Source organism: Coregonus clupeaformis, chromosome 7 (assembly GCF_020615455.1).
Source record: "Coregonus clupeaformis isolate EN_2021a chromosome 7, ASM2061545v1, whole genome shotgun sequence".
NCBI lineage: Eukaryota > Metazoa > Chordata > Actinopteri > Salmoniformes > Salmonidae > Coregonus > Coregonus clupeaformis.
Genome location: NC_059198.1, coordinates 25279748 through 25300058, shown reverse-complemented (window position 1 = coordinate 25300058; position 20311 = coordinate 25279748). Strand labels below are relative to the sequence as shown.

Here is a 20311-nt window from a genome sequence, read left to right as displayed (position 1 = left end):
GCTTCCAGAGGCAGTTTGGAACTTGGTAGTGAGTGTTGCAACCGAGGACAGACGATTTTTACGTGCTACGCGCCTCAGCGCTCGAGCCTGCAGCCTGTACTCTCTCTGCTGGAGGATCTCCACTGGGTCCAGGCCATGGGGCCTCTGGATGGGCGTGATGCGGTTCTGTTTCTGGTGCAGCACCATGGGTGGGGGCTGGGAGGGCTGCCCAGGGGACTGGGTCTGAGGGGGCATGACCGGGGAGGCAGCTGGGGGCACGGAGGGGGGAGCAGGGGAGGGTCTGCCAGTGGGCTGAGGGGGAATCAGCTTCTGGGGGGCACTGGATGGAGCAGCAGCATTCACCATGGGCCCTAGAACATATGGCATTGAAGGAGTTATTAGTTCTACCATTCCACAGAGTGTTTTGGTGTATTGATTATCTGTTTAATATGTGTGTATTTCTTGTGATAGGTCTGGTGAAATTTTCAGCACAGGAAAGAGAAGAACGTGGACTAAAAACACTACAGACTAGTGCCCTCTCACACACAGGTGAATCATTGCCCAGGGGTCAAGATGAGGCTCACCTTCGGCCCATTGTTTAGGGGGTCCGTTGGAGGGCTGGCCCTGCATACCAGGGGGAACACCTGAGGGTCCTGGAGGAGGCATGTTGGGGCCTACCATTCCTGCAAGATGACAGGGGACATTAGATATGATCAGACACTGCCTGGCCATTCACACTCACAGACATCCCTTATTGAAGTATAGTTAACTTAGAAAATGGTGCTTGAACTGAGAGCGTGTTTTTAAGTTTCACCACCAGGGGTCCGTGTTCAGCATTCAAATTATTTATTTTCTTTGTTTAAGACAGACAGCATTTGTGTGTGATTGACTGTAATTATGTGCATTTATGTGTAATTCATAGGGTTGCAAAACTCATTGACAGGCTGTGTAGCATAACCTTGCATGTGCCCACCCCACTCACCAAGAGGTCTGTTGTAGTCTGCTGGTGGCTGTCCGGGCCCCGCCCCAGGCCCTGCTCCGGGCCCAGAGGAAGGGGGCATGTTGGGCATCCCTGGCTGCTGCATCCCTGGCATGGGCCTCTTGCCCTGCACGGCCATCTGCAGGTGGTCTGGCAGGCGCTGGCTGCGAGCCAGCATCTTGTAGGCCATGATCTGGGCCCTGAGCTGGTGCAGCTGGTTTTGGTTGAAGGGGGTAGATCCACCCGGCCCAACCCCACCTGGCACAGAACCAAAACTCAGGACACCACCGCAGTCCTGCTGGCCCGTGGCCTTGGGGTCACCGCCCTCCATGGGGACACCTCCAGGGCCGGAGGGCATCATGGGGCCGGGGGAAGGGCCGTTGGCTGGCACAGGGCTGGGAGAGTGCTCAGAACCCCCCAGTGGAGAGGGGTAGCCTGGGGAGGAGATACAACAGCACAGGTGAGAAAAGTAATCTTCCCTGGGAATGGTAGGGCATGACTGTCCCTTTAATTGAGAACAGTGGGAAACTGATTTGAATGACTAATAAAATGGCTAGATACATTGAAAATAGTGGTGAAATGGATGCTAACAGACCAGAAGAAATGTTAGCCAAAACCAAAATGCAGACTGGTATTATGATTATGGGCTGGACTGGCGATACAAACACTTTACAAATCACAGTCTCTAACAGACATGCACACATTACAGCTGAGCCTCACCCTCTGTCACCAGTCAATACAGGATAGAAGAGTCAACAGAAAAACACCCTCCCCTGTATTACAGTATTTCAACAGCCCCTCTGTCTCTCTCTCCTTGGTGACTGACTGTTTTTGTAGCAGACAGCTGCCACCTTCATTGTCTGAAAGGGGAAGCCTCATGCCCCTCCACTGAGCATCTGCTGCTCACGCTACCCAACAAAACAACAGAAGCGAAAGAGGAGAAAGTGGCTGGTTGAGTTCACAGTACAAGTGCACATGCGTCTACACGAGTTAGCGTTCACAGTTCCTCTTTTCAGGTAATTGGCTTTAAAGACAATTGTGCTTAAGCCTAAAATCACAATCACCATTTTAAGATCATATGGAAAGATAATAAGTTAACCTTGTGTTAAGCTCCTTCAATAACAGAGCCAATGTTTCCTCTATCCTCCATGCAATCTAATCTATTCAGTACACCATGGTATGGTACCTTGGGAATGTTGGTCCATGGGGCTAGGAGGGGGTCCCATTCCGATGTGGCCTCCACCTGGTCTCATGCCCTTCATCGGTCCGTAGCGAGGGTCGTCAGGCATGCCCTTCTCATGCATGCCTTCCATAGGCTATGAGAAGACAACACACATTAACATAAGCATGTCCTACTTAGATAGCACATACATTTCTTATGTACAGTAAAGGAAGAATAGATTAATGCAATAAAATTCTCATAAAATGGTACCATTGCAGACATTTTACATACATTACAGTTATGGATATGCCCATTTTCTGTCTTACTTTGTGCATCTGGTTCATGTTCTCCTGAGGATATCCTGAGGGCCCCTGTTGAGGGTGGGGGTGTCCAGAGGCTGGGGGACCTGGGCTGGGTCCCATCATGCTATGAGCAGAGCCTGGGGAAGGGCTGGGGCCCATCATGGCTCCTGGAGAAAGCCCTGGTCCTGGGAAGGGGCCCGGCCAGGGCGTCCCTCCCATGGGGGGGTCCGGGGTGGACATCTCTCTGCTGAGTTCGGGAATGTGACAGCACCAAGCTCCACTCTGCAGAGAGGACAAATGACAGATGAGATACTGACCAGTATTTACAACAAACCAACCCAGCAGTGAGGAGTACAATTTACTGTGTACCAGTGATGGGGGGGTGGGGGGGGTTGATATTATTGTTGACGATATATTGTATCGTTTTGACAATATCGCATTAGTTGGCTGTATCTGCACCAAAACACCAGTATTTTTCCCTCATAGCTTGTTCTCTATTATCTTTTTTAATATTTTTGCACTTTTATTTTCATGACTGATCAAAAAAACATGTTCTCATGACTCTCTTGTCCCTCTGCAGCAGACATATAGTGAGCAATATGTTTGGAACATCGAATCCCAGTATTGAATCGCAATATACAGTGAGGGAAAAAAGTATTTTGATCCCCTGCTGATTTTTTACATTTGCCCACTGACAAAGACATGATCAGTCTATAATTTTAATGGTAGGTTTATTTGAACAGTGAGAGACAGAATAACAACAACAAAATCCAGAAAAACGCATGTCAAAAATGTTATAAATTGATTCGCATTTTAATTAGGGAAATAAGTATTTGACCCCCTCTCAATCAGAAAGATTTCTGGCTCCCAGGTGTCTTTTATACAGGTAACGAGCTGAGATTAGGAGCACACTCTTAAAGGGAGTGCTCCTAATCTCAGCTTGTTACCTGTATAAAAGACACCTGTCCACAGAAGCAATCAATCAATCAGATTCCAAACTCTCCACCATGGCCAAGACCAAAGAGCTCTCCAAGGATATCAGGGACAATATTGTAGACTTACACAAGGCTGGAATGGGCTACAAGACCATCGGCAAGCAGCTTGGTACTTGGTGGCAAAACCCTTGTTGGCAATCACAGAGGTCAGACGTTTCTTGTAGTTGGCCACCAGGTTCACAAACATCTCAGGAGGGATTTTGTCCCACTCCTCTTCGCAGATCTTCTCCAAGTCATTAAGGTTTCGAGGCTGACGTTTGGCAACTCAAACCTTCAGCTCCCTCCACAGATTTTCTATGGGATTAAGGTCTGGACACTGGCTAGGCCACTCCAGGACCTTAATGTGCTTCTTCTTGAGCCACTCCTTTGTTGCCTTGGCCGTGTGTTTTGGGTCATTGTCATGCTGGAATACCCATCCACGACCCATTTTCAATGCCCTGGCTGAGGGAAGGAGGTTCTCACCCAAGATTTGATGGTACATGGCGCCGTCCATCGTCCCTTTGATGCAGTGAAGTTGTCCTGTCCCCTTAGCAGAAAAACACCCCCAAAGCATAATGTTTCCACCTCCATGTTTGACGGTGGGGATGGTGTTCTTGGGGTCATAGACAGCATTCCTCCTCCTCCAAACAAGGCGAGTTGATGCCAAAGAGCTTGATTTTGGTCTCATCTGACCACAACACTTTCACCCAGTTCTCCTCTGAATCATTCAGATGTTCATTGGCAAACTTCAGACGGGCCTGTATATGTGCTTTCTTGAGCAGGGGGACCTTGCGGGCGCTGCAGGATTTCAGTCCTTCACGGCATAGTGTGTTACCAATTGTTTTCTCGGTGACTATGATCCCAGCTGCCTTGAGATCATTGACAAGATCCTCCCGTGTAGTTCTGGGCTGATTCCTCACCGTTCTCATGATCATTGCAACTCCACAAGGTGAGATCTTGCATGGAGCCCCAGGCCGAGGGTGATTGACAGTTATTTTGTTTCTTCCATTTGCGAATAATCGCACCAACTGTTGTCACCTTCTCACCAAGCTGCTTGGCGATGGTCTTGTAGCCCATTCCAGCCTTGTGTGTAGGTCTACAATCTTGTCCCTGACATCCTTGGAGAGCTCTTTGGTCTTGGCCATGGTGGAGAGTTTGGAATCTGATTGATTGATTGCTTCTGTGGACAGGTGTCTTTTATACAGGTAACAAGCTGAGATTAGGAGCACTCCCTTTAAGAGTGTGCTCCTAATCTCAGCTCGTTACCTGTATAAAAGACACCTGGGAGCCAGAAATCTTTCTGATTGAGTGGGGGTCAAATACTTTTTTCCCTCACTGTATATAGAATCATGATAATATCGTATCATGAGGTCCCTGGCAATTCCCAGCCCTGGTACGCAACCAGTCGATCTCTATGTAGCCATCATCCACAAATTGACTTTGTGTTCTCTGAGCTTTGGGTTCTCATTTGTGCCCAAATGACCTAAAATACATCAATTGGTTTGAATAACAAGATCCAATTCTCAAGATGGTAGCCATTTTGTAGTCATCTGAATGTATGTTTTGTGTGAATATGCATGACTGGCACAAATAGTTGGGAATATACGCAGAAGGCCACCCTATCCAAACACACAAACATCCATGCTCAGCGTAGGAAAATGTACATGAACGTTGAGATAAGATGAGCCAAGCTGAAACTGTAGCTAAACAGAGATAAGCTTTCTCTGCAGAGGCTGCTCAGTAGAGCATTAGCAGAGTGTAAACAACGGATCATGAGCTGCACAGGGAAAATAAGACACTAGACTGGTAGAACCTGAAAGCACAGCCCATCCACCTCCTGAGTTAGTTTATTTGCTTCAGTCACAAGGTGGTTCATTTTGTCAAGTTATTAGCCCAAACATTCTCAACTTAAGACAAAAGTGTGAGGGTAGGCAACACCACATCCGCCACGCTGACCCTCAACACTGGGCCCCTCAGGGGTGTGTGGTAGTCCCATCCTGTACTCCCTGTTCAGCCACGACTGCGTGGCCGCGCACAACTCCATTAAATAATGGTCCACACACACCTACACACCTTTTCCCCCTCAGGAGGCTGAAAAGATTTGGCATGGGCCCTCAGATCCTCAAAATGTTCTACAGCTGCACCATTGAGAGCATCTTGACTGGCTGCATCACCGCTTGGCATCCAAATGCAAGGTGCTACATAGGGTAGTGCGTACGGCCCAGCAGTACATTATTGGGACCGACCTCCCGGCATTCCAGGACCTCTAACAAGCGGGGTCAGAGGAAGGCACTAAAAATGGTCAAAGACTCCAGCCACCCAAGTCATAGAGTGTTCTTTCTGCTACCGCACGGCAAGCGGTACCAACGCACCAAGTCTGGAACCAACCGGACCTTTAACAGCTTCTACCCCCAAGCCATAAGACTGCTAAATAGTTAACCAAATAGCTACACAGACTATCTGTATTGACCCCCTTTAACACTAACTCTTTTGACTCATCACATATACTGCTGCTTATTATCTATTCTGTTGCCTAGTCACTTTACCCCTACCTATATGTACATAGCTATCTACCTCAATTTCCTCGTACCCCTGCACATTGACTCAGTACTGGTACCCAGTGTATATAGCCAAGTTATCGTTACTCATTGTGTATTTAGGCTATTCCTTGTGTTATTATTTTTATATTTTTCTCTCTGCATTGTTGGAAAGGAATCGAGAAGAAGATGGGTCAAAGGGGAGGGATCCTGAGTGGAGTGGTGTGAGTAGTAGATCTGTACCAGTACAGAGGGATAGGCCAATACATGATATATGCTTCAGTAAGGTAATGGTTATCAACTGTACTGCAGGGATGGAACGTAAGCCGCATACAATTGAGGTTGTGGTGGCAGCTGCAGAGAGGTATTTGGGTGTACCACACTGGACATCAGAAGAGTTAGGCCTACAGGGTGTGTTGAGTGGTGGTGTCCTGTCCTTGCAGGCTGTTGGCCTGAGGTAGGACTAGAAAGATTTCTTGCACACCTAGGAACCTCCCTCCTACACACTGCTGCCGCATGCCAATAAGCTTGACACACCTGTAACAACGTAATGTATTAGGTATAAAAGCTTGTACTGGATAACTGATATATCCTAACATCACTTTGTCAGGCAAAGATTGAACATCAAAACTCAAAAGAACACAACAACTCTTCTATTTCTCCACTCAAGCCATCCTGTATGTGTTGCACCAAACGAAGAGCATCACAAACACCGGGAATCTTCCCCTGGCTTCAGTTGGTCCACTTTCACCACTACCCTGTAATTACTCCTTTCAATGGCGCCCTAAACAATTCACATATCCTGTCCCCAGTCGTTTGACGCGGAGCGCCTGCTCCATCTGACCAACAGAAACAATTATCACAAGACCACTTTGGGTTACCTTAACCAATTCCACAGCACCTAACTCCATTTTCACTCACCCTGAAACCACAAATGGATCAGCCAAAAGGCTGTACCGTTTTTCCAAAGGTCACTCCTACCGTCACAGACTCATCTTTATTCTGACTCTCGGTACAATCCTCAGGCTCCGAGAACTTCACCACACCTACCAACTCCGATACCTTGCCTGGCCTCATTCACTTTAATTTATCTTCCTCTCCTGTCTTCGATCCGGTGTACAGCTCACACTTTCTACCATTCTTCTTCAACAAACCATCTCCCTTTTTCCTCCATTTTTAACCAATTCAAACTCACCCTCTTCCTCCCTCTCTTCAAAGACCTCTGCCTCTCTTTTCATCCTCCGTAATCCATGTGTATGTTCCTTATGATAATACTGCACTTCCTTCTGACATACATCTCGTTCTTGCCCTCAAGGGACGCCATTCCCCACTGCGACACACAATTCAAGTTTGATCACCCAAAACATTATCCCCCACCAAAGATACTGGTAACTCCTTATCGGTCTTCGATGCTGTTAACACTTTCAAAACTCGCAGAGATCGACAGTATTACTGCTCGTGAGGCACCTAATGTGATGTATAGTTAGCTAGCATAGCTTGACTTGGCTAGAAAGCTAGCTAGCAGCAAAACAACCTCCGTTAGCTCCGTTTACAACATAGTAGCACGCTATATTTGTTTGAGGTCAGAAACCATTCACCATGTGATGGGCTACATTTCAAACATTGTTTTCTACATAATAATTGCGAATAAACAAATAATGCCAGACAGTTGGCTGATGGTACGGTCTCTGCTAGCCGACCATGCTGTCGTAACAAAATGTATGCTGAGAATTTGGTTATTTTGCTGACTTTAGAGATTCGGCGAGAGTAAAAAAGTTTTTACAAATAATTTCAGTTGATTGATCCAACCCGCATCCCCGCTCTAGTTAACTAGATACATTTACCAAAAACAACATTTATTAATTTTACTCTGCCGCCACTGTCTGCAGACAGACTAATAATGTCGGTCCTGACTCCCGTGCCTTCCAACCCAACGATAACCAAAAGGTATTAGAAAATGAAATGACGTCTCAATAATCTGAATAAGGATAACATCGACGAAGTCTAAAAAAGAAAACAGTTGAATCTGACTTACATTGAAATCACCCTTCGCGGGTAGGTCCTTTCGAAGTATGTCGACGTGGGGGATGGGTGTACAAGTTATTATAGAACAATACTATTACATGTAGTAAAACAAGATCGTGAGGGATCCATGTTGATAGTAGTCATTGACAGTAACAATGAAAGCAATTGAGCCCCGTTTACATACATTTTTCTATCTGAATAAAATGTGCAGTGTCAAAAAAACATTTACCGGTATCAACACTAGCTGTATTGCCACGTTTAATAACCACAACCAAAGGTGCTGTTTTGTAGATTGGAATATGTACCAGTCCGCTTTACAGTAAAAAAAAATATATGAAAATACAGGTTATTGAAATGAAATGCATAGGGACTAGATAGAACCACGGTGAGAACTGGTTGTAGGTGGGAGTCGACTCCAAAGTAATCGATTCCTCGACTCTTTGCCCGTCGACTCCCATTTCTGTGTGTCAAGCTTCGACTCCTAAGAATCAGTATTTTTTTTGCAACGGAGGAAACTATTTTCCGTAGTCTACTTAGAGAACACAAACTCTGGCTTCTTTCACAGCAAAGAAAGAGCGAGGGTGGGAGAGAGAGAGGACAGCAACACAAGTAGACCCAACCAAATCATGAGAAAACAAAAACAGAATTACTTGACATATTGGAAAGAATTTACAAAAAAAACAGAGCAAACTAGAATGCTATTTGGCCCTAAACAGAGAGTACACAGTGGCAGAATACCTGACCACTGTGACTGACCCAAAATTAAGGACATCTTTGACTATGTACAGACTCAGTGAGCATAGCCTTGCTATTGAGAAAGGCCGACAAAGGCAGAACTGGCTCTCAAGAGAAAACAGGCTATGTGCACACTGCCCACAAAATAAGGTGGAAACTGAGCTGCACTTCCTAACTTCCTGCCAAATGTATGACCATATTAGAGACACATATTTCCCTCAGATTACAAAGACCCACAAAGAATTCGAAAACAAAAATGTTGATAAACTCCCATATCTATTGGGTGAAATACCACAGTGTGCAATCACAGCAGCAATATTTGTGACCTGTTGCCACAAGAAAAGGGCAACCAGTGAAGAACAAACACCATTGTAAATACAACCTATATTTATGTTTATTTATTTTCCCTTTTGTACTTTAACTATTTGCACATCATTACAACACTATATAGACATAATATGACATTTGAAATGTCTTTATTATTTTGGAACTTTTGTGAATGTAATGTTTACTGTTAATTTTGTATTGTTTATTTCACTTTTGTTTATTATCTATTTCACTTGCTTTGGCAATGTAAACATATGTTTCCCATGCCAATAAAGCCCCTTAAATTGAATTGAGATGGGAGGGGAGGGGCACAGCCAGGCATAGGTAGGCATGTTGGCCACCAGGCAGAACTGTGCATCGGTAATCAAAATATGTAGGCTATTGCAATGCTGTATTTCGCAATTTCTTGGCTTGCAATGTCTCGCGCAAATTCGCTAAAGTACGGGCTATCAATGAGTAGGCTGAGCTACTCTACTCTACATGCAACAGACCGAAGACCAAACACACACTAGCGTTTTTCATAGCGAAGAGAAAGAGGAGCAGTCGAGGTAGAGAGAAGATAGGGGCAAGGAGAAAGACTGTTAGAACCCTGCGCATAGGCTATATTTTGGTAATCTGTATCTAGCTATGCCTCGTCAATTCACCAAAAGTATATTAAAGTATATATTAGGCAGACAGTGAGTATGGCTAAACTGTTCTTCATAGTGCCAGTGAATTGAAGTTGAACATCGCCAAATGCATCAGTTCAATTAGGCCTAAATGTGCAATAAAAATGCTTGCTTAAAGCTTATTTAATTCAACCCTGGCTGGCTGTTGATGTCCTAGGTCAGGGCTCTCCAACCCTGTTCCTGGAGAGCTACCTTCCTGTAGGTTTTTGGAGTGAAAACCTACAGGATGGTAGCTCTCCGCGAACAGGGTTGAAGAGCCCTGTCCTAGGCAATAGATCGCAAAGCAGGATCCCCGCCTAACTTTTTGGAAATGGCAAGTTCACTTTCTCATCCATAAACACAGTCAAGTGCAAAAACGGTTCAGCAGCTCAAATCAGCAGGATGTGGGGCATTGTTATTAGGAAGGATGTCTACCATGGATGGATCGCAAAAATAATGATTATGATCACACTTCATCAATTTAAATATTATGGGGAGACCTATACAGATTTATCAGCCAAGCACGAGTTATCAGTGTAGCCTATTATCGTCTAGACATGACATTGAAATATCTTCACGCCTACAATAACAACCTCCAGGTTTCCGTCATAAGAGTCCATTCAATAATTTAAAAAATATATGTATATTCCTCTGGAATAACGCACATACTTGGATAATAATTACAAAACCAACGTCTCTAGTAATACCCGTCCGAATAGGGCTATAACATGTCAAATAATAGGCTTATCAGCATAGAGTGCGCCGCCTCATCCCATGGGCTCCGTCAAGGCTGCACACAGCAGAAATATCACTGAAATATTATAGTTCTTACACATCACCTTCTATATTCAAACAAAATAGTCCTTATATATGCAAATGGTAAGCATCATGCTCATGTCAGTCCTCTAAAATGTAGTCTTCCTAGTAGGACTCTGCAATAATGAGGTGGTGTGTATGTGTATGTGTGTGTGCGCATCCGTTTATGCGTGTTTTGGGAGTCGAGCAAGAGTCGACTCCTTTCGACTACAATCACAGGAGTCGGAGTCGAGTCAAAAAATCCTGGAGTCGTGCGCCACTGGAACTGGGCTGCGTTCAGCAGGACAAAACGTTGGCCAACGTTCAGATATAAATGTATTATGTAGAACAAACATAGCTACCTCTTTAGTGTATCGAATAAGGACTCATGTCTGCTCTAGTCATGGCATTTCCGCAACGTTTTCGTAATGAACATGGCCTGCTCACAGTTGGGTAAGGGTTAGGCGTTTATCGTTTTAGTATGAGCCAATAGTATCTTGACATGTAGCATTTTAACCAATTGAATGATAATGCGCGTTAAGGGTCGATGAGGAAAGCAACGTCCCCTCCAACATCAGACCCAGTCCATTTAAATGAATAGCACTGTCAATGTGTTTGCCACAGTCATATCACACACATTCATATCACACAATCTTATAATACATTTTCATTGTTGTTTTAGGTCTAGGTGGTTTTACTATTCTTTGTGTTGGGGAATTTTCTGTTCTTATTTATTTTAATTTTATCTAATTTATTGTATTTATTTATTTTCCTTAATGTCCTTGTCTCTTGTTTTTTTGTCCAGTTTAGCTTTTAGTATTTGGCATCCCTAATATACAGAAACAGTGATTGCTTCTCTTAACATGTGAATAGGACATTAGCCTTGTCATATTGCAGTTGCATCGTACGCGACTGTTTACAGCAGCAAAGCTATAGAATAGACAGTCTCAAATCTTGTTAGTCAAAAACTCAATCATCATGAGTTCTTGGCTGGAGAGTTGCTGGCTGGCTGCGTGACATCTCGCTGAGCCAGCTTAGAGGGTGAGGTCAGGTATCTCTCAGTTTCTTTAAGCTCCGGAACCCAGTCTCACCTTCAAAGTCCCAGAGCCTATTTACCATGCTGGAAGGGAAGAAGGTTCCAGAGGAAAGTGTTTCGGGTGGGCCACGGAAAGGAGATGACCCTCCGCTGGTTGTCCACCCAACTTTGGAGACACCGTGTGATGGGTCTCCTGATGGCTTTGTGTGTCACCTTGTTACTCATGCTCCTGGCTACTCAGTCATTGCAGCATCCAAGGTAAGGGACTTTCTGTCTGTCTCTCTCTCTCTCCCCACCATTATGTACTGTCTGTAGCTGTAGCTGGTGGTAAAACTAATAGATTTAGCTCAGTGGTTATTGTAACAATGTACCAGAGAAACACAACATATATTTATGTAAATGCATTTACGGATTAAAAAACCTTTTAAATACAGAATTGATTAATGAGGAGTATTTTGTCATGGCATACAGCTAAGCTGCAAAAGTTCTGTAGAGACTATGTTTACCTAGATGTCAGTTGAAATCCTCTCTCTTTCCTTTTTCGAAAGCCACTATTCTGGGCACAAGGGCCATAAGGTGGAGGAGAGGGGAGCACTTTCTGACGATGCTCCTCCTAACACACCCATCCCATCCCACACTGCCCCTAACAGGAGGAAGGAGGTTCAGACCCCCGATCTGCAGCATCAAAGAGACCCCAATGGGTACACCTTTATGAGGACAAGGAGGAGCCCTCCGCCTGTAGCTTTCCTCAAAACACACAAGACTGGAAGCAGCACTGTCCAGAATCTGATGTTCCGCCTTGGGGAGAAGGAGAGCCTCACTTTCGCCTTCCCCTATTACGCATACCAGTTCAGCTACCCAGATAGGTATGGGCACACGACTACTGTCTCCTGTAAGATACGGTTACCTTTATTCATCTGATGAGTAGATCTGTTCTATTGCAATGTTCAGATTATCAATCAAATTTACTGTCAGGTCTGTGGTACATTTGGAGCCCCTCCGTTTGGTGGATATTAACTACAGATAACTTTCACTACTTTAACATGGGTTTTACCTTCCTTATGGCTCCAGGTTCCGAGCAGACTTTGTGGATGAGCTGCCACCGGGTTCCTCTCAGTTCGACATGCTCTGCAGCCACATGCGGCTGGACCTGGGACAGCTGAGACAGGTGATGCCCAGGAACACCATCTACATCACCCTTCTGCGTGATCCTCTACGGACCTTTGAGTCTGTTTTCAGCTACTATACTTCCACTGTACCCGCCTTCACTCTATCCAAAAAGGCAGCTGACACGGCTAACAGGAAGTCAGCCCTCTCGGTCTTCCTGGAGGCCCCAGAGTCCTACTGGGACCCTACAGAACCGGGGAATGGCCTAGCCAGGAACCCTATGAGCTTTGACCTGGGCCTCAGCAGCCAGGAGTGGAACGCGTCCTGGCCCATGGAGCTGGCTCAGCTGGAGGAGGCCTTCCAGCTGGTGATGATCGCTGAGCACTTTGATGAGTCTCTGGTTCTCCTGGGGGCTCTGCTGCAGCTGGAGCCTGAGGAGCTGGCCTATGTGCACCTGAACGTCCGCGCTCCCTCGGACGTCACCCCGCTGGAGGAGGACACCAAGGCCAGGCTCCGGGCCTGGAACAGTCTGGACGTGCTGCTCTACAACTTATTTCTGCAGGTGTTCTGGGAGAAAGCTGAGCAGTATGGCCTGGGGAGGCTGAACAGGGAGGTGGCCCTGCTGAGGGCCTCCACACAGAGGCTCAGACAGAAGTGTGTGGCCAGGGGAGGGGTGTCCCCTGGTGAGCTGGAGGACCTGGTCAGGCCCTGGCAGACCGACACAGTCACCATCCTGGGATACGAGGTACGAGGGAACCTGACTCTGCAGGAAGAGGGGCTTTGTGTGCGACTAGTGCTGCCTGAGCTACAGTACCACTCTCACCTCTATTTCCAGCAGTATGGCCATGACATGAGGTCCATACCTACAGACTAATGTGCAGCACTTTCCATTTTAGATTCTACACTGCTCAGAATTCCTCTGCTTTTGATGTATTTTTCCAATAAACAAAAAATACAAACATTGTTAGAGGGTCTCTTTCCATAGAGTATCTTTCCAAATGTTTAACAGATTTTTTTTATGTGGACCTTCTTGTTAAAATACTATAGCGACCTTAATTCAACTCTTAGTGACCTAATCAATAGATAGCCTTGGGGAGGCTAAAAGAGGAATAGTTCAGCCATAATCCGAAAGGAAGTGGCGTATCTCTTTACTAGAAGCTTGAGGCCATTATTTTAGCTATAATCTTTAAATTTTTCAGTACAATTTTTCAGATTTTTTGGGTGGGCAGAAAACAAGAGGGGTATCAAACAAATGTATTTATAAAGCCCTTTTTACATTAGCAGGTCACAAAGTGCTTATACAGAAACCCAGCCTAAAACCCCAAACAGCAAGCAATGCAGATGTAGAAGCACAGCAGGGTATCTGTTAAACATGTAATTCAAATTTGTATGGCCTAAACTAAATCCATCTGATGAAGTAGGGTGATTTTTTTTATTTTATTGATAGCTTTTATTGAATGCATTGTGCCACTCACTTTCCATGTAAAAAAAACATTCATTCCGGGAAAAAAAAACAGGGCAAAAGCAACCCCATATTGCCCAGAATGTGCCTCTTAAATTGACTGATGCATATTTTAAGATTAATATTTTATACTCTCCCCACTCAACCACATATAAAACCAATACACACATTTCTAAAACAAATTGATTCCATTCACCAGTTCCATGTGCACGTCCCAAGGTCTAAGGAATCCAATTTCCTAATCCATTCACAGAGCAGACATCCTGTCACATGACGTCAAACAGCAGCTCAGAGCCCAGATTGTCGAGTCTAATGCAGGACAAAGTATTTCAACAAAAGGTTGTAGTGGAGAGGACTATGGGATGAGCAGCCTATCTACACAATGATGAAATAGGGTCAGTCAGTGTCTTTCAGCTGGGCATAGAGTCACCCATGACATGACTTCATGTAGGATCCCTCATGTAGAATAGTAAACAATGAAGTTGAAGGCAGGATATTTAACATAAGAACCTCAAAACCATACTAATATCAGAACCTTAAAATTAAAAACAATTATACAAAAACCTTCATTTAAAAACCTTCTGTTACATTCATCACAACGTCACCTTAAAACAATAAATAATTATCTAAAACGAATAAATACACGAGAATAGTGTCATTGGCCTGTTCTATTCAGCAACACCTCACCAAGCCTAGTTATTGCCTGTGGAGGTTGGGGATAAAGGTTAAATCTGGAGCATGTCCCCCCTTGTCAGTAGTTGCCACTGATAAAGCTCAGTTCAGTAACTATGTGTATGAGTCGGTATATTAATTATGTTCCCTGCTGACCACTCAGGGCACATTAAGTCAGTCTGTTCACAGCACCCTTAGCGGAGTTGCCAACAACCGGATGTTCTGGTTTTCAGGGATACAGCTAATTCAACCTAGCTTAGAACTTTTACGCCTGCTACGTTAGTTCACAATAACACAAACTCATCCATGCTGTTGCTGGTATTGGTCCTTCTCAGCCTCTCCTTGTCCTTTGTCAGGATGTGGGTGATAGAGTTTGGGGGTGCATCGCTCTCATCCTCCTGCCCCCCATCCTGTCCCTGACCCTCTGCAATGGTGAAGATGGGGTACTTTTCTGTTGATGACGAGAGAGCCTGGGGAAGAGAAAGAGATGAGAGAACCATCTCTAGGAGAGCTCTTATATTTCCCCTCATCTCAATGTAACCATTAACCAATGGGCATGACTGTATTACGACATACTGTAAAAGCAATAATGTACATGGCTCCTTGCAACTAAAACATGTCCTGCACCAGTTATACAGCGTACTCTTCATATATGCATATTTGATCACTCAAGAGTAAACAACAGCATCTTGTCCAGGGTTCAAATCCATAGCCAGCCTATTCCCCTGACCAGGACACCACAAATAAAATCAAAGTTTATTGGTCACATGCACGCATTACTTGCAAGCTTTCCTCAACAGTGCAATACCCATTTATACAAATAATAATACACAATAAGTAATACAAAGTAGTAACAAATGAACAATTTTAATGTTTGAAAATATATACACAAAAATAATATACAGTATAGCTCAGATAAATAATAATAAATAGTAGCAGCAATAGTGCCTGTGTGTGTGTGCCCCACATACCGTGCTAACAGCTGAGCACAGTAACTCAAAGTCCTTCTGGCTCTTGGCATACAAGCCTATAGTGCAGCTGGGGTCCATGCGACTGATGGCCATCTTCCTGGGACACTTACAGTGAAACGACTGCAGGGGAGAACAAGGCCCCATTAAGGCGAGAGATTGTGGCGTCAGTGTAGCCCAGTTTCTCGACCGAGATTTTATCTTGATTGTAACACGAAAGTGTTGCCAAACAAGCACAGACAGGTTGGTAAATAAGTGGCTTAGTGTTATACTGCTAGACCGAGATACAATCTCGGTCTAGAAGCTGGGCTAGTGTCATGGATATAGAATAATGTATAGGGTTTGCAAACACAGACAGCCAAAACAGGAAGAGAGCACCTTCCATTACCTCTAAGGGGAAGTTATCCTGTGTGATATCCACTGTGGACTGGCTGTAGTGGGGGTCCAAATACAACAGCTGTTCGTCTAGCACAGGAAACATGAGCATGGTCAGAGTGAGGGTACAAGGACTGTAAAAATACAGAATGACAACAGGAAGACCATACACCTACCTTGATGCCCAACGAAGAACAGAGAGTGCTTGGGCTTGCCGCCGATGATTCCAATGCAGCATTCTAACCTCAGGAGGTTCTATGGATAGATAAAAACACAAGCATGATTTACCAATCTCTCACTGTGTTTTGTGGTTGTCAGTGTCTGTGTGCATGTCTCTAGCATGTTACTCTGACTTGACACATACTTTGACACATTTGATGTAGGTGGGGTTGAGGACTTCTCCTCCCAGGCGCACAGGGACCAGGATGATGACAGACTTCCAGGCTGGACTGGGTCCTTTGGAGCCCTCAGATAGAGGTCGCTCACACATTCTCACCACGTCATCTATGTACACTACACAGGGACAGGAACCACATAATGATACCATCTATTACTATAGTCTGATGGGCACCCTGCCAAATAGTGAGAATGAGATAACAAGGGAACACTCACCAGTGCAGTCCTGTGCTACATACACTGTCAGATTGGACACCTCTGCTGATGCTGCTTCAACAGCCTTACTAAAACAAACAGATACCCCACATCACTAAGGGAAGATGTATTGTCCTGAATGCAGATGCCTGGGGGGAGAGGGCAGGTTTAGCTTCTTCTAAGTTCTCACCGAAGTATGTGTGCTACGATGGAGGGGCCGTACCAGTCCCCCGCCTTCTTCCCTGAGCTTGTGCCCTGTTCCACCAGCTGGTGCAGCCCGAACGGGGCGATGGGATGGTCCCCAAACCAGGACACCACCCGTCTGTGAGTGACCTCAGTCCGGCTCTCCAGGAAGGACGCTATGCTCTTCCTCCTTCCCTTCTTAGTCACCTCTGGACCCAAGGAGCGAGACTCCTGTACCTCCATGTCATCTTTGGACACATGGTGGGCAGAGAGCCAGGTCCAGCCTGGCAACAATAGAGAGGGACAAGGCTAAGTAGTGATAAACTGTAGTAGTGTGTTACTCAGGAGATACTTTGAGATGCTGCTGGAAACATGTATCTGTATGTATGTGTGTGTCCCACATGCACAAGTGTGTTTTTTATTTTACCTGGCGGCAGCAGGTGTAGCAGCAGCCCCTGTGCCAGCAGCATCTGTCCACTGCGCAGCATGCAGCCCCAGCCACTGTCTGTGGTCAGAGAAGAACCATCCAGCTGTGGGAAGCCCCGCCTGTACGTCAGCCACAGCAGAGTGGCAAAGGCCCGGCGAAAGGACTCCCTCTCCACTGACAAAACACAGGACAGACACTGGCCTTGAATATAGAATTGTCTCAAATACAGTTACATACCAGTTTACAATTAGGTGTGAGTCTTTTTAAAAGGGTGGAGTCATCTCTCACCTCCATGACTGAGCAAATAAGACTGTCCAAGCATGGTCAGAGGAGAGGTTTTGCTGAAGCGGGCCTTTGACTTGAATGACCAGCCTGGATGAGGAAAGGAAAACAAACTATAAAATGACAAACAGTAAGTGACTGGTCACTGTTAGGTCAAAAAGGTTCTAGGCACACATACCATATTTGACATTGTTCCATGCTGACACCAACTTGGACTTGAGTCTGCCTCTCTCCTCAGGTTCCTCTGGGTCATCCTGGCTTCCATAAGAGCCCTGAGTTCCCAGAGACACGGTGGAGAGGTGGAACCAATCTTCTGGAGGGTCACCCTCAGGGCTCTGGCCCTCACAGGGAGAACTGGGATTCATGACTACTGGGCTTGACCAACTGTCTGGAGTCTGGAGGTCATTTCCTTATTGCCATAGCAACCTGAGAGTGGACACAGCAATGACTATTCAGCCAAGAAGAAACCTTGATTACCTCAGGGGCAAAGCTCTGATGTAAGCTGAGAGATATTGATTGCACCGAACATAGTAGTACGTTTTTCAAGCCATTTCTCGCGCTGGCTCCACAGTGTCTTAATGTAACTATGATTATGTTCTGACCCCAGTGTAGCTCAGTTTAAACAAGCGTAACGGTAGGGTCAGTATCTTCTGGCAAATAATGGTGGAGCAGCACTTTCTTTTAAGCAGACACTGAAAATGCAGTTACTCACACAATATAACTATATCTGCCTTCGTATGTAACTAGCATCCAACTGTTTAATATACATTGAAAGATTTTATAGCTGGTTAGCCTATATCAGTAGCGAGCTAAGAATCTGTGATAAACTGTGTGATAAATCAGCACCTGAATTGTTTAACGTAAGTAATAATATTTGTGTTGACAACCAGCTAACATTACAGGTGACACGCCTAGGATTGAGGTAGCTAGTTACATGTCTCTTAACATTACAGATGAATCGTCAACATTTTTTCCAACATAATGCCAATGGCAAGCACGTTGGCATTCATTTGCCAATGACGAACTTCTTGCTGGCTGAATGTGTTCTAACGTTACATTGGAAAACTATTGCTAACAAAAATATTGTATATTGCTTTCAAATCTTAAACTAACTCAATGCACGCTAGCTATTTGCTAGCTAACTTACATAGCTAGTGAACTAATAGCTAATTGACAGCGAGCTAACGTTATCTAGCTAGCCAACGACGTCCATGTCTTCTTATATTCTGTAAACAAGCTAACGTTAGCTGTTCTTCTCTCCAGAGCTCTTTATAGCTGGTCGATAATTTGTCCTTTACCTTTATTTACACATGTCATCTTGTTTGTTTCACTTACAAACAAACTACTGTCAACAAAAAACTTGTCTGAATTGGAGCTGACTTTCAAGAACAAGTAATCCCAGATTTACTGAAGTGATTAGCTAGCGGCCTGACTTCCTGTTTGTCTACTTGGCAATCGGCATCGTGATTCGTGATTGGTCAATAAAGGACCAAAGTTTCATTTACTCCATTGATTTACTCCATCATTGCGGCTCGTTCAGCATGACGCAACGTTTTGGAACCTTCAGATATATGCTACGTAGAACAAACATGCCTCTCTGACATATAGAATAAGGAATCATGTAGGCTCTATTCATGAAATGTCTATCTGCAAGGTTGGACAAAGTTTGGCTGAACGTGGCCGCGCTATAGACCCTTCTGAAATCCATTTAGAAGTTTTCGGTCAAAGTTATGGCTCACAACAAGAACACAAACAGGCACATGATAATTGAAGGATTCTCTTTCAGGATTTTATTACACTTTAGGCTTTTTTGCATTGGTTTCATAACAGTGCCTAGGGAATAAAATGACATGGACAACAATGAACTGAGAGAAGTGTCATAAAAAGTCTAAACTCACACATAAGTCAACATGGACAGAGGCCATGGCGTATTGCAACTCTTATGGAATGACAGAAGTAGAACTGCACAAAATAGGACAACCACACAGATTTGGTAAATTCATTTGTAGATTTACAATTTAGAGATATAAATAACAATTCAAAGAACAATGCACAAGTAAACCATTTGAGAGCAATTGACAAATAATCAAATATAATAAATAAAAATAAATAGATAAATACATTTGACACAAAATAAAGTGCAATTTCCACGCACATCCGCTCATACACAACACAAGCTTTTAACTAGCATTCATCTAAATATGAGCTGTTTGTCATCTCCTAAGAGCACTGTATCAGTATCATACGTCTCTCTTTATCGGTCATAATACACACAAAACGTTTTTTCAAACTGTATTTAGACAAACAAACAAGTTTCTAGTAGCTATATGAATGGAATAGTGGTTAAAATAGAAAATCATGAAGATATGAAGGTAATATGTGGGATAAAATCTAATCTTGTGTCATCAAATTGTGAACTGATTATGTGTGAATGACATTTTGACCTCAAATACTATGTTCAGGACAGTCTTGTGATGACCACAAGATGGCAGTCTGATACAGGTATGGGCATGAACATATTCAGTTATGTCACTGATGAGAGTGCTGCCTAGGTCTACGCGGGCTCTCAGATCTGACTAGGAATTCTACATAGAACTTGCATATAATTACACATCACTGTAAACAAGCACTTTTCTTCACACATTACATTATACAACGCTAATTTTGCATACATTGAAAAGGGAGAGTTCTAGCCTATGTTGCCAGAGTACGAGTAAGTCTCAAACAATACTCCCATTTTATAGTA

The 20311-nt window shown here is 44.4% G+C and overlaps 3 protein-coding genes across 6 annotated transcripts; 1 reads left to right on the top strand and 2 right to left on the bottom strand.

The window, feature by feature from the left end:
• Positions 1-8268, bottom strand: LOC121569455 (transcription activator BRG1-like; the record flags this gene model as incomplete). The annotated part of the gene is made up of 6 exons (XM_045221628.1): positions 7969-8268; positions 2447-2704; positions 2145-2274; positions 962-1393; positions 564-662; positions 1-350 (listed from the first exon to the last, which is right to left on the bottom strand). Coding segments are annotated over exons 2-6 (1227 nt in total), but the record flags the coding sequence as incomplete, so codon positions are not given.
• A 3327-nt stretch (positions 8269-11595) lies between these two features.
• Positions 11596-13569, top strand: LOC121570515 (galactose-3-O-sulfotransferase 2-like). The gene is made up of 3 exons (XM_041881983.2): positions 11596-11756; positions 12047-12364; positions 12570-13569. Exons 1-3 carry the CDS (start codon positions 11638-11640, stop codon positions 13477-13479), a joined length of 1347 nt encoding a protein of 448 aa, XP_041737917.2. The 5' UTR covers positions 11596-11637; the 3' UTR covers positions 13480-13569.
• A 380-nt stretch (positions 13570-13949) lies between these two features.
• On the bottom strand, positions 13950-19017 carry LOC121569453 (cysteine protease ATG4D-like). Of its 4 annotated transcripts, none has more exons than XM_041880430.2 (11): positions 18713-19017; positions 17744-17991; positions 17572-17655; positions 17284-17457; positions 16864-17140; positions 16695-16762; positions 16447-16595; positions 16259-16337; positions 16096-16172; positions 15711-15830; positions 13950-15209 (listed from the first exon to the last, which is right to left on the bottom strand). In XM_041880430.2, exons 2-11 carry the CDS (start codon positions 17928-17930, stop codon positions 15024-15026), a joined length of 1401 nt encoding a protein of 466 aa, XP_041736364.1. In that variant the 5' UTR covers positions 17931-17991; positions 18713-19017; the 3' UTR covers positions 13950-15023. The 4 variants fall into 4 exon arrangements, with proteins under 4 accessions (XP_041736364.1, XP_041736366.1, XP_041736365.1 ...); XM_041880432.2 differs by having other exon boundaries at positions 17744-18013; positions 18864-19017; XM_041880431.2 differs by having other exon boundaries at positions 18864-19017.
• Positions 19018-20311: the final 1294 nt, after the last annotated feature.

Coding starts and splice junctions, on each gene's coding strand:
- LOC121570515 (XM_041881983.2), top strand. CDS start 11,638: ATGACCCTCCGCTGGTTGTCCACCCAACTTTGGAGACACCGTGTGATG. Junction 11,757..12,046: donor CAGTCATTGCAGCATCCAAG/GTAAGGGACTTT, acceptor CTTTTTCGAAAG/CCACTATTCTGGGCACAAGG. Junction 12,365..12,569: donor CAGTTCAGCTACCCAGATAG/GTATGGGCACAC, acceptor TTATGGCTCCAG/GTTCCGAGCAGACTTTGTGG.
- LOC121569453 (XM_041880430.2), bottom strand. CDS start 17,930: ATGAATCCCAGTTCTCCCTGTGAGGGCCAGAGCCCTGAGGGTGACCCT. Junction 16,596..16,694: donor TGTAGCACAGGACTGCACTG/GTGAGTGTTCCC, acceptor GTCCCTGTGTAG/TGTACATAGATGACGTGGTG. Junction 15,831..16,095: donor AGGATAACTTCCCCTTAGAG/GTAATGGAAGGT, acceptor TCTCCCCTGCAG/TCGTTTCACTGTAAGTGTCC.